Below are 14,411 nucleotides of genomic sequence, written 5' to 3'. Positions count from 1 at the left end.
TTGCTCTGCAGCTGAGATGTTAAGGTAATAGAAAAACTGGGAGACTCGACTGAAGCACAGTGCAACAATGAGAGGGAACAGGAGCTACTGAACTGCAAGTGCGCTCCAGTGAGCAGGTGCTTCAGCAATTTATAGAATGACAAATGAAACTTAAAAAGCTTTACCTCATGCTAAAAGGGCAACATGTAGGATGCCACAACGTTATGCCTTTGGTAGGAAAATCTCTGATCTTTCTCCTGCAGAGTCTTAGGGCAAAATGTCCAGTAAACCTTGGGATGGAGACAGATCTAAGACTCAGCAGTGCTGCTGAGGTGATGTTCAGTAATGAATTATTGCAGATGGCTGTAATTATAAAAAATGAAGTCAGTTTTTTCACAGTTGTATTAGGTAAAAAGAGAGGGAGAATGAGGGTAAGACTATGTCACCACAACTAAGGTAGTCATGAATATAGTCTCTTGAATATTTATTGTAATTGCAATAGGAAAAAAGAAGTCTCTCGAAAAAAGAAAAGAAAAAGCTAAATAAACAAAATCCACTTGGTATACAGAAGTCACATACAAACAGAATATTCAATGGAATACACACAGTCTCTACGTCCACATAGATTTAAAACTCTGCACATGGATAAAACTTGTACTTCATGTTCAGACAGGAACTCCTGTGGATGAATGCAGAAGATTCACAACATTTGTCACCCAGCAGCATTTTAAACTAACATGTTTTTTTAGAACCACATACACTACATTGCAGAAGTAGCTGGTGGAGGAGGGACAGATTGAGTCTCATCCCCTCATAAATTTATCCTAAGCAAGAACTTCAACAACTTATCAGTAAGAACAATTCAGCAAGTAAGTTAGCTTGAAGGAGCCAGAACAGCTACACATTTTCACGGTAGGTATTTGTCTCTTCATAGGTCTATAAGGAGTAATAAAAATAGTAGGTAAAATTATCTGCCAGCCCTTGAGTACTCAGGTCACTTAGCAAAATAAAAAATTAGGTAATATATCCCCAGTCCTGTAGCAGCCTGTATTTATGCACTTAAGTGGTACTTCCTATTATGACTGTTATTTTACCTGCTGCTTAGCTATAAAGATGTCCGGAATTTCTTTCTTTTACTAAGACATCTCAGATTCTCTCAAAATTAATTTTCATTTTACCCCAGACTGTATAATTTTGCAGGTGGTTTCATAGCAGAAGGTATAAAAGCAGGAAGAATTTTAAGGGCTGCTCAGGTCATTGCAAGTGCTGTCCTGTGCTACTTAGTGCAATTTGGCTGTTTGCTTTCTCAAAGAAACTATGTGAGGACATAGGAAAGGAAAACCACGGTAATGGTTTCCAGCAGGCCTTAGACTTCAGTTCTTTTCTTTGTGAGTCTAGTTTAAAGCAAAACAAAACAAAACCCAAGCAAACAACCAACCAAACAAATTAACTGTGTATGTTGTCAACAAAAATGCATCAGGTAAAACTAAAAGTATACTTAGACAGCTTTTAATGTGGTCGTAATAAAAATGGGTTTTTAGAAAAATTTCAGTACAGTTACTCTCCTTGTCCCAGTCTCAGTGGCCTAACTTAGCAGATTTCCAGGGATCATGACACACTCTCTTTGAAACCAGAGATATAGCAAGAATTAACAGAACAAGCCTCTCCTCTGTGGAGTCCATAGGCACAACTGGGAACCACTGGTGGATAGGTGTTGCAGGGTTAGAAGTTCCACAGGTGCCCTAGAGATTTGAGAGTTTTGCTGAAAAGTGATGGCTTTGCTCACGTGCTTAGAGAATTATCAGAAATATGCAAGGATAAGAGAAGAGGAAATACGAATGATTGGATCTCTCATTTTTATGTCATGGTTAGATTCTAGACTGCACTTTTTGCCAAGTATGCTAAGGACCTGGTTGCTGTTGAGTGAAGAGTCTGAGTGAATATATTTAAGGATGTATTTTATTTTCCTTCCTTAGGATCTAGAAAAGTTAAGGAACTGAACTGGCATAAGTAACTAATTAAAGTCAATGCCCACTGTGCTGGACCACTTTGACTGTGACCTTCAGGCTGTTCCCAAAAAAATGTTAAATCAGGGCACCTACTGAAGTTTGCAAAGTTATCTGCAGAAGTATTGGGTACTCCTATTAAATTTTTCAGATATCACGAGTTAACCATATCATATTAAAGAAAACACGCTCATGTGATATTATGCAATATAGGCAAACAGATAATGTAGCTGATAACGCTCTAGGAGGTCGTTCTAACGTATCTAGGGAACATGCTTTAAAAATATATGCAGATAGTTCAGACATGTTTACAAACATCTTCTGACTAAATGTGTTGTCCCACTAGCATCGATGTAACGTGACCATTTCCAAAGAGGACACTCACAATTCTAAAAGTAAAATTGACATGCACTTGCAATAAACATACAGACATCTTTTACCATCATCTCATATACGAAAAATAGTTTAAATGACTTAAGAATATTTTTACACTACACTGATAAAGCATTTACTATATAAATTTTACTACAAGAAAGACACACAGAGCTACTGGAAATCTTAAGCCACACAGGCATCATCAACACCTTACCGCACATACAGGACACTTCTCCCTTTCACACAGGTTTATATACACTGAGTAAGTCATTAAATATTGCACTTATTGGCCCATGATTCCTCAGTTTTGAGGTATTCAAAAAATAGAAAACATATCTATTTTTATAACATATTTTCATGCAACATTTAAGACACTTCAGTTTCACAAACACGAGTATATAGGTTACATGTTCTGACAATCCAACTGAGCCACAACACATCTGACATTACTGACAAAATATTAAACAGGAGTTATACACACACAGTTCATTTAACACTAGTTGCAGGTACATGTCAGAGTTACTCAAGTAAAGTTATCGCCAGAAGTGGTATGCAATCCCCAGCTTTCATTAATGTATGTTATGCGTGATCCTGAATTACTGCTCTTCTGCTTCTCCTTCATCAAATCCAGTACCAGGTACCTTATTCTATAAATGACAAGCCACCTATATGTGCTGGAACCATGGAAAATAAACATATGGTCTGCAGATGTAACCCCACGGATTTCTGGTGTTAATGAGTTCTGGATAAGTTTACTGTGGCATTTATGGAAAGCTGCACTTAATGAGGTAAGTAGCAGTAGGAACTGAGTGAGCATCAAAGACGTACTGCTTCATATCCAAATTAAATGTGTGTAGTTACAATTCCGATTCAGTGAATATGCATGGATAAAAAAGTAAAATAAAAGGAAGGTAGAAAAAAGAAAAAAAAAACAAATTTGTAAGATGAACTGCATTCACCTCTGCTTAATAAAGAAACTGGTAAATTTTTTTCAAATAATTGAACTGAGTTTCCTCTTGAAATGGCACTAAACATATGATGAACCTTGGAGAATCTGAAGTCAGACTGTACTGAAAAACCTATGTGTATGGATTAAACAGTATAAGTCATCAGAATTCACTTCTCTGTTGGCAAAAGTGAGATACTGCTTTACATTCCCTAAGTGCTGATCTATAAGGATTTACATATTCAGGGTCTCAAACTGCTATATCTGTCATCCTAAAGAGGAACCAGGCTCACATACTCACTGTCTAAGAAACAGGCCAAGGAGGAAACTGTCTTAACAGTCAATCAGCAGAACAGTAATTTTGTTGATGCCCTTAAAAATACAAGTAATAAAACTTGCCTCTCCCAAAGAAATACAGAAAAGAGTAGTTTGTGGGAGAGATTGGTTTTTTAGAACGCAAATGCAGCATCTTTCATCTGCTGTTGCAGAAACAGGCATCATCATCAGATGTAGAATTTGTACCACCATTTGTTCCCCTAAAATTGAAAATTCAACTCAAAGCATTCTCAAATATTGGGATCAAATTCCAGCAGAATTTGTGTATCAAGAAATACTTCATTCCTGAAATAAAGAAGGTGCATGTGGTACAGCTGACTGTACAGAGCTGAGCGGACTGGGAAGAAAGCTTAATCTTTCAGACTGATGCTCCGGAAAGGCCACAGAGATGTAGTTGCTCAAGTAGTTTCTCTAAGCATTGCATTAAGTATAAGCAAGGAGGAACAAACAGTTCCAGGTAACAGTCACGTACACAGCTGTTCAGAGAATATTTTTTGACAGAAAATCCAGCTAGCTTATATGTATTTCAAACAAACAGATCTAAATAAACAATCTACAGCAACAACAACAAAAATATGCTAGTAAGTTAGCTATGCTATAACGACTAGAATGCTTGTGAACATCAACTCTTATCAGAATCAAAAACACGTGTCTGAAGGTCAATCCAGCAAGGCTTGCTAACTCTGTGGCTGGTCGGTGCCAGGAGGCACTGCAGGAGCCAACTGTGTCTTGTGTTCCCTTGTGATCCCAAGGCATTTTCTGAGTGCTAGTTTGATCATACAGCAAGCAGTACAATATCAGAGCATGATAAGCCTGCTGTACTATCCATGCACAAGGTTAGCCTGCTGCTAAAAGCATCAGTACAGATCATAACTTCGAAAATAGGTTGTGAAGTGACGGTTCAGCTGGTGCTGTGGAGCTCAGGACCCTCAGACCAGAGGCATCTAAGCTCTCAAAAATGCAATATGCTCTCTGACAACTGCTGTATTTCATCAGTTGGCCTAAATTTTGGCGGAATAGGTCATCTGTGACTGGAACAATGAAGCTCCATGACAATCAGTCTTATTTCTGTGCTGAGAGTGACAACAAATTAGTGAAAAGTGTGTGTATACTTCAAAAACTGTGAGGCTGAAAATAGTTTTGGATATCTTGTCCCTAGGTTTTCAATTTGATGATACAGACCTCTTGTATCACTAAAATATCACTTTTTGTCCTGATCCTTTCTCTTAGCAGAACTGTGTCAAATACTGCTTCTGTCTCCTCCAATGACGACCTCATAATCAGCGACTACTGGGTAGGGGTGAAGAATGATCTATTGGTTCTTTGAACTTTGATCCTTCATTAGGCTAGGATGGAATTTCTAGAATGTACAGTAATAACGTACCTCTGCTTGCATTTAAGAAAATTGCAGTTCTGTCTCAGAATCAGTTGGAGTTGAATTAGATTGACACATGCTTCAGTTGGAGATCCTGTGCTATGAAACAGCCCGAAGCATAATTTCAAGTAAAATGAAAATTCTCCTCCTGTTGGCTTCTGCAGAACTCAAGCTAAATTTTCATAATGCTTGAGAAAGGAATAGTAGGTTACTTCCAAGAAGCCCTTCTGTCTTTTATGTTCTTCTGCAACAGCCAGGTTTCACCCTAGGAAGGTGAGGTATTGAGATCTCACGATGCTTGTCATCTGAATCTGACCAAAATTTGTAGCAGAAAACTCAATGTTGCTGTGAAACACGTGGCTTGAAAAGCCAACTTATTCCACTGGTTGGAAAATCAAAATCTATTTTTCCAACAGTAGGTAAACCTGACTGTTGAGAAAAGTTCTCCTTGAACATCTAGGAATGTCAAATTTCAGAGGAAGGGAGGGTAAGATAAATCAGGTTGGATGGGATATAAGCAGGTCCCAGCCCAACCACCTCAAAGCAGTGTCAGCTGAGAGGTCAAAACAGATTGTTCAGGATTTTATCTAGTTTCTTCTTGAACAACTCCAAGGATTTAATGTGAACACATTAAAAATTAATCTGAATAATTCTGATGGCAATGTCTGAGTGTCAGTACAAAGACCCTAGGAGTTCTTACATAGTGGCTAGGCCCTGCATTTCTGATTCAGGTGAGCCCTTCCTCGTGACACATGGCGGACAGTCAATGTTACTCTGGCAGCTGCTTCCCCCAGCCGCCCATCCCCTACAGTAGATCAAATGCATCAGAAGCTACACATTTTACTTGTCACAGAAGAGGGAAGGAGAGATTCTTTGCTGTTGTTCTTCTGTCCAGCCCCGTGATGCAAAATGAAAAGCAATTTCATAACCCTATTTAAGTAATGAATGACTTAGCTATCTCTCAACTTTAAAAGAAAAATGTATGCTGATAATACACTGCCACTGCTGATCAGAGTCTACATCGTCACAAGGAGGCAGTGAGGGTCTAGAATTCCTTGCAAGAGAGTAAAATCAAGGTGTGGCTGTAACAAGGGGTATCTTTTTGTCTTTTTTTCTTCTTACAGCATGCAAAGGAAATGGCCAGTTTGCAGCCAGAATCCCATAGCAAAGGTGAATATTAGGACTTGTAGCAGTGCTGCATGATCCAGGACATGCCCAAGCTCTTTTGTGTTGATATCCTCTATTCACTTTGCCTTGCCTGAGGATGTGATGCATCAGGCACATAATACAACTTAAACCTTTTCTAAATAAATGAGGGCTGCTGTTGTTTGCTGTCTCAAGGTTTTTCTGCTCGCTTTTCTCTAGTATGTATAATTGAATATAACAAGCATGGGGAGGGAAACTGGCCACCATCTCATTTAAAGTACCCTTGGTGTCCTATCACTTATTTTATCGAAGCAGCCAGTACCCAGTGGGTGAAAAGGTGTCACTGAAAGTTCCTCAGTGCAGTTGTCAACATGCTGCCTTAGTCACGGGAGAGAAAAGAACTGCCATGAAGGAGGCCGGGTTATGGTAGGTGTAACACATGCCTCTTCTGCCTGACTGCTCAACTCCAAAGAGGACAATACTTTCTCTTCGTGAAATTCAGCAAGTGAAGGCTCAGCCTCCATGTTACAGCTGTTCAAGGAAATAGCAAGGAAATCCAAAATAGCTGTTCGAGGAAACTTGTTAAGAGGTCGTAAGTTTTAAAACCTTAGAATGAAGAAAGAGCATTTGAGTTAGGCAGCCAATGTTGCCCCCTGGTGGCCATTCCGTTTTGCGTGTGTTTCTATATGCCTTGCTTCAAAGTTGCTTTCACCGTGTCGAAGTTTACGTAGGTTATTTAACCAGAAGAAAAAAAAATAATCAAAAACAAAGACAAAAAGCAACCAAGTGGCCATTTTCCTCAGTGTTTATATAAATTACCTTTGAAAATAGGAATGTGTGCAGAGACATTGCTTTGCATTTTTAGTACCTTTTGTTACTTTCATTTTCTAAGTTGTCTTGTTTTCTTTTTCTTTTCTTTGTATTTTCTTTTCTTTGTATTGCAGACAGTTAGGGAGATGTCAGCCTTGTCTTAAAGCCTGTCTGCTAGGAACAACAGAACAGTTAATGCTTCCCCAGTTACACAGTTTAGCTTAAAAATGTCACTGTGACAGAAGTAAAGGTGTTGCACGAAGCACTATGTACTGGACATAGAGGTGCCACCAATTAACAGAGGAGTACTTTCTAAAGCTGTAGAATATGACCATTTTTATGAAATTGATTGAAACAGAATTTGTGTACTTTATTCTGCCTTTGTGTGTGTGTGTGTGTGTGTGTGTTACTTCACAGCCTTTCCTGATCTTATAGATACATTCAGTCTAATTTAGGAAATGATAACCATTTTTTATTATTCCTAAAACTGTTTTCAAAATCTTGCCAATCTGTGATTGTCTTGTCAAAAAAATATTTCCTCTTCAGAGTAAAAATAAGGTCAAATTCAAGCTCATTGACATCAGCAACATGTCTACAGTAGGTCTGAGTGAAATATAGGAATTAGTAGCCAGTATGGTGATGGCAGTCCCAGTAACTGAGTGGGAGATAGAATTCCTGAAAGCTTAAGCATGCAGGTTTGACAGCAATGTGACAAGACAGTTTTTGGTTATGAACAACTGATTGTAATGGATTTGGCTTTTTCAGGGGTAATATCTGAACAGAGTATTCGATATCTAATGCCAGTGGAAATAAGAAGAGCTGGTCGGCCCTCCTCTGCTAGGGCAGAAACTACCAGGGTATCTGCATGTTGGAATGAGAAAATGAGTAAAGTTTCAGAAAAGAGTTTAACAGACATGCAGTTCTCACAAAAAAATGTAAGTATACTAGCTAGCTAGCCAGGATGAAGTATCTAATATCTCTGAGGATCTGCACTGAACACCCACATCCAGTTGGACTCTCAAAGGAAGGGCAGGTGTCTTGGGGTCCAGGAAGGCTGGAGATCTGTTCCTTCTAACTTCTGCAATTTCCAAGCACACAATGTGTAACATACTGAGCCCAGACTTAATCAGGCAGTATGCTCAAGGAAGTGTTCCTTATACGAATGATCTAGACAGAATGAGTGATTGGCTCTTTAAAATAATATTTCTAAATTAATTTTTGGTCGGGAGGAAATATAAATGGCATCAGGCAGCTTATTCTAAAATAACTTGGCCACTGCCCTAAGGATTCAACTATATGATTGGAAACCGATGAAGCAAGTCAATTCTAGGCACATGGCACCAGCTGAAGTAAGTATAATGTGAAACAGTAAAAAGAAAAGAGAAACTAATAGCCATCCTGCATGCAAGAGCCAGAAGCTAAAAAACAGATTATTCTTTCAAACTATTAATATCCCCATCTTCGTACATATGCTCAGCTAGATGCTAATGTAGAATAAAAGATTTTTCTCCCAAATAAATTACTAAGACAGTATAAATAAAGGCATATAGACCATTCATAAATACTCTGTTGGCAACAGAACGCGCTGGAGCTGCCTTTGCTGGTAGCTGCATTAACAGCCACAGTTGGGTTGCTGTGGTGGAGGGGTGTCCTTTAGCCGTGTGTTCTGCTTGCCGGCAGTAATGCTGGGATCTGTCTCCAGACTTTCGGACATTTTGTCACAGATGATATCCACGAGTCGCTCAAATGTCTGCTTGACGTTAATGTTGTCCTTGGCACTTGTTTCAAAAAATTCAAAACCTGAGAAAATAAAGAACACGTGGATGTTTGATACGTATTCGGGAATCTCCAATAAGTGTACAGACTTCTCGGTATGGATGGATGACGTGACAAACAGAAAGTAAATATGCGAGAACGCACACGTAGATGAGTGATACTGCAAAAGCAGTTAAAATTGTAACACAATCAGGGCAACTACATTAGTGTCATTTGCTTTATAACAAGTCAGATAAAATACAGGCTGGCACAAATGCATTCCCTTAAACAAATTATACTTTAAAACAATTTCATCTAAAAACTGACACCAATTTGCAAATCCTATTAAACAAGAAATGCCCTGTATATCCAGCCACTGTGAAGGTATAATCTACTGCTCCATCTCCAGTTATTATGTTTCTCTGAGCATTATTCAGCTGGAAAAAGTCATTTGCATTGTTTCATTAACCTCGTGCTAAAATAGACAACTATATTTGGAAACAAGCAGGTAAAAAAGCAAACAAGGCAAGGAAAGCTTTCTGCAGTTTGATGGCTCCTTAAGATGTAGGTAAATCTGTGGGGAAAAATTGGACCACCACATAAAACCAATAAACAAACACTGTTTTTTCTCTTAACTCATTTATGGAGAACGACTTTTTTATCTATCCATTCCCAGTGATTACCTCAAAGGCAGCAATGAGAACTATTGTTAATGCAGAAGCCTATATGGAGCAGAACTAGCTTTCCTAAGCTTTCTTTTCTGCCCTGGTTTGTCCCACATCTTATCTCCCACGTCTGCTCCCTGCCAGGTTTGCAACTTGCTGTTCAGCCTGCAATACAGTTTCTATTAGTGTCAGGTCTTCTCTATTCTTTCCCTCCAATTTCTTCTTTCTGTTTGTTGCTTGTTTGCTTATTAGTTTACTATGCCTCCTTCTCCCCCCTTGCAGACCATGTTACATATTTTTCTCATAGTTGCCTCATTGCTGACTTGAGGGTTTCTTAGAAATTTTTAAGTTTCTACTTCTGTCTTTCCATTGCTTAAGGTTTCAATAATAAGGGAGTTTACAAAGCATCTATTCCACTGGTAATCTTACAGAAGTTACTTCATGTTTGCACATCTATTTTGATTCTTTATAATCAATGCTGAAAAGCAGTATGCCCCTACCACCATGTTTAGTCAGGAAACATCAGTCACTTCAACTCCTGACAGAAATGCAGGAAACAGCTTTGTTATTTATGTTGTGCCAAGCTGATCTTCTATTTCCAAAGGCTACTTGAAACTAAAATTCAACTACTTAGATAGTATGTTCATCATGTGATCTAAATAGGATATAACGCACATGTGCGCTGTCCTATACCACTTGCCATGTAGCTTTCACATACCTAGAGACTGAGCAGGTAATTATATCTAGCATGGCATGATAACACGGTATGTGCAAATAACTGATGCGAAAAGATAACTCTGTGTTCTGAACATTCTTCATATTTTTAATTTATGTTAAGTGCCTTGTGCTAAGAAGTCAGAAAGTTAAATTACTTAGGTGTGTAGGAGCTAAATGCAGGCCAGTGTTGATGCTCATAGGTAGTTTAAATAATGAACCCTTGGAGATACCAACATCATAAAAGGATTTAGTCATGTAACTTATGGTTATATCAGCAAGAAATGTAAAGGTAATCTCACAAACATGAGCTTTTTTTCCAAGCACATTAGCTTGAAAAATTTTCTTTCCTACATTTCTCTGGAAAGCAGGGAAACTGGGATAAAAGACCACGTATGGAAATCTTATATTGGAAGGTGATTTTAATCTAAGTCTCAAACCAATTGTTTGGTTGCTATAGTTTAGCTGGGCTTACACATCACCTTCTTCTAAAGTGGAAGGAAAATGTGGAAAGCCACTGCAGCCTTATTTGCTGAGGGCTTCAGTGCTCCTACAGCGCACCATGAAACTGTTCAGTGCTCCAGAAAACTGTTCAGATCTATCGGGAGCTGCTTGGGTGAAAAGGAGGTCCTGCACATTTCTGCTGCTCTGTGTCGAAACACGGCTGTGGCTCTGTGCCACAACAGTGCAGTCAGATCTTCCCACAGCTGTTACCATCTGCTGCACAGGAAGCAGGAGGAAAGCAGCTGTTCTAATGAGGTTAGATTTGATTTCAAAGATGTATCTGTGCTACAATCCAAGAAGACGACTGCAGGCCATTATCTCACTCAGACTCTGAGAGCAACCTGACTTGTGTTGATCAGGCTGCCCTGACCAGGGAAGGTGCTTGCTGCGCTTGTGCAAGCTGAATCGGGAGCACTTGGTTTGCAGTACGGGCACAACTTCAATAAAATGGCATGAAATCTGGAGTCAGTCCCTTGGCTGCTGGAAACATCACATTGTATTTACAGTACAAACAAGCCACAGCTGTGACAGAATATCATTATTACTGCCTAGATAACACCTCTCTCTGCTAATCATCAACCAGCTCCGTCACCTCCCATGGTCCCATGGGTAATGTGTCAGAATTTGTGCCCACTGCATGTTTCTCCTCTTTTCAAATAAATAGGAAGAGATGAAACTGAGTATGAAATGAAAAGAGAGGATCACTGCCTTGTAATCTGCCTAACCCCCAGCAAGGGTGTTGCTTTGATATTTATTACATTCCCTGCCAGCTCCAACACCTTTCAAGCAGAAGAAAACCCTACACTTTACTGTATGAGTAACAGTGATCTGATGTGTGGGAAAGAGGGATAGCATAGCACTATGCCCTTGCTATTTGATGCAATGTAAGCTGAAAGAGGAGAGAGAGAAGTATACAGGCAGGACAATAGGGCAGAAAGGCTGACGGACAATTAGAGGATGCTTGAGAACTACAACACCAAGGCCTCTGAAATGCCAGGAAGAACGAATCTCTAAGCTGAGCAGTTTTTAAAGGCAGGAACACAGAATAGCTGGCATAAGAAATGATGATAAAATGGCAAGTGAGACAGCTAGACAAGTGATCTGGGCAGAGAAAGCAGAAACTGGAAGGAAAAGGATCACAAAGAACACAGGATATTGTTGTCAGAAAATACTGTAACACAGACATGATGAAGACAACAGGTCCGCTACCATGGTGAGGATGCTCTGCATTACACTGAAAAATGGAAACCCTCTTTTCCAGAGTAGTATAGGGACTTATGGCACGTTCAAGCACAGATATATTTATTCAAAGAAAAACAGAAACAGCTGTGGAGAAATCTGTGGAATTCAGTTATGTATTTGTTACAAGAAGAAAATGATAGGTACAGTAGTGGTACAGTTGGATATGAGTCTATGCCTGTGTATACATTGCCTCTGTCTACTTTTTCATTTCCTGTGTGATCCAGAACCTTCCCAACTTGACCTTGCAAAGATGAGACAATGCACAGACTTGAGACAATGCTCTGACCTACGAGAAGGTGACTGAACTCCCACCTGTCTCCACAACAAAGTACTGAACTTACTGTTTATCAGAACTGTACGGATACAAATTCCAGTCACTCAGGTGGTGGTTCCTTCAAGCAACCCTGCCGGTGTACAGACCAGTTGATAGGCACTATTTCTATGTTTACATATGTTGGTAGCTACTCTGAATGGTGAAAATGGACAATAGGTTCCTCACAAGCATTTCCTGCTGTAGAACAGATTCAGTTGCACACAGATAAGGTGATTGTAGACGTTCTGTGGAAACTGTTCTTGCAGATGCAGAAAGGGTCACACAGAACAGTCTTTTGTAGTCAGTTAAAAGATGTTTCCTGCACATTTTAAAATAATCACTTTCAACTTGTTGGCATGTACTGGAGAGCAGCCATAGGATCAGCTGAATTACAAGAATTCATCAGAACAACAGTTCAGAGAGTCTCATCTAAAACAACTGAAGAAATTCCTGCAGGGCTCAGGACTGGGGCCAGTTTTCTCTAATATCTTTATCAGCGATCTGGATGAGGGAATCAGTTCACACTCACTAAGTTTGCAGATAATACCAACTTGGGGAAGAGCTCTGATCTGCTCAAGGGCAGGAAGGATCTGCAGAGGAACCTGACTAGGCTGCATCAGTGGGCTGCATCCAGCTCTCTGGTGTTCAACAAAGCTAAATGCTGGGTGCGGCACTTGAGTTGTGGTGGTGTAGGCTTAGGGAAGTTTGGCTGGAACGTTGCCCAGCAGAAAATGACCTGGTGGTGCTAGCTGACAGCTGTGCATCCAGCTGCCCAAGAAGGCCAGAGGACTCCTGGCCTGCATGAGAAATCATGTGGTCAGCAGGCCTTGAAAAGTGATTGTCCTTCTGTCCTTGGCCTGGTGATATAGAATGTACCTCAAGTCCTGTGCCCTGTTTTGGGCTTCTCACTAGAAGTAGGATGTGGAGGTGCTAGAACTCATTCAGAGAAAAGCAACGGAGCTGCTGAAGGCACTGGAAAACAAGAACTGTGAGTGGCAGCTGAGGGAACAGGAGTCATCTTGTCTGGTGAAAAAGAGGGGAGACCTCATTGCTCTCTACAGCTACCAGAAAGGAGGCTATGGCGAGGTTGGTGTTGTCTCTTTTTCTCAAGCGAGAAGTGACAGAACATGTGGAAGTGGCCTTAAGTAGATCAAGGGAAGGTTTAGGTTGGATATCAAGAAGAATTTATTCACAGAAAGGCTGCTAAAGCATTACAACAGTCTGCACAGGGATATGGTGGACTTGCCATCCCCACAGGCATTCAAGACTTCTGGGTGTGGAACTTTGGGAAATATTTAATGGTGGACTTGCTAGTGTTAAGAGGATGGTTGGACTTGATGATCTAAAGGGTCTTTTCCAACCTACATGATTATGTGACCAGAGTCTCCAGAACATCCTGTGCAAGGAATTAAATTCCCCATGTGTGTATTACCTTATGCAAGTGACATTATTTATTTCTTTTTAAGAGAAATAAATTTTTAACAGAGGTGAATGTCTGTCAGACGGTTTCAGCAAGATAGGGGGTATTTTTTCTAGCAGAGAGTGTGAAAAAATACTTCATGGGACATGCAAAAACTCCTTATTTGTGATTGTTTTTCATTTTGTTATAGGATATTTTGCAGAGATTTTTCCTGGTCATCTCTGCTCTCTTCCTGTCTCATTTTGCAAACGCTTCGCTAGCAGTACTTAGAGACTGTGAGTTCCTAAAATGTTGGTGCATTATGCCCTCAGATCTATGCCTTTTAGTACTGTCTTCAGGATTTTTTTTCTTACTGCTTATTTTTAACTGAGAAGAAAGGCTTTCTGTGCGAGCATGAAAGTGAAGTGAGGCAACTCCCTGGCAACACTGAGGGCAGCAGAGCTCAAAGAACGCCATGATCCTAACACCCATGATGATCTGTACTGTAGAACTGGATGAGATCAGGCAGAGCATTTTACTGGAAATATATGAAAAAGCCCAAGTTGTACATAGGTACATTAGGCAGAATGGAAGTGAAAATGAGAAAATACAAAATATCAAAGTGCCTCCTGAGTATATGAACATGACGTGTGGAAGATGAATGTGTGTGCATCATTTAAATCCCTTTTTTGTTGTTTCACTCAGTCTGCTGTCCTTCCACTATTCTGTCTCTTTCCTTTATACCCTCTGCCCCCTGGCATTGACTCAGAGACAGCTGGCATGCTTCAGGAATAGTGTCTGACCAGGACTGCTGTTGCTCACCTGGTGATCTATAGTGCATGTAGA

At 39.9% G+C, this 14,411-nt stretch overlaps 1 protein-coding gene across 2 annotated transcripts in view; it reads right to left on the bottom strand.

Moving 5' to 3' along the window:
- Positions 1–446: 446 nt before the first annotated feature.
- RAB3C (RAB3C, member RAS oncogene family) overlaps positions 447–14,411 on the bottom strand; it is a 144,593-nt gene continuing 130,628 nt past the window's right edge. For both annotated transcript variants that reach the window (XM_015277588.4, XM_003642948.6), the window contains exon 5: positions 447–8,773. In XM_015277588.4, coding sequence (XP_015133074.1) covers positions 8,586–8,773 — 188 coding nt within the window. In that variant the 3' untranslated portion in view covers positions 447–8,585. The remainder of the gene's footprint in view (positions 8,774–14,411) is intronic.

This window comes from Gallus gallus, chromosome Z (assembly GCF_016699485.2).
Source record: "Gallus gallus isolate bGalGal1 chromosome Z, bGalGal1.mat.broiler.GRCg7b, whole genome shotgun sequence".
Taxonomy (NCBI): Eukaryota; Metazoa; Chordata; class Aves; order Galliformes; family Phasianidae; genus Gallus; species Gallus gallus.
Note: the sequence above shows the minus strand (reverse complement) of the source record. Positions and strands in the feature narration are given on the sequence as shown.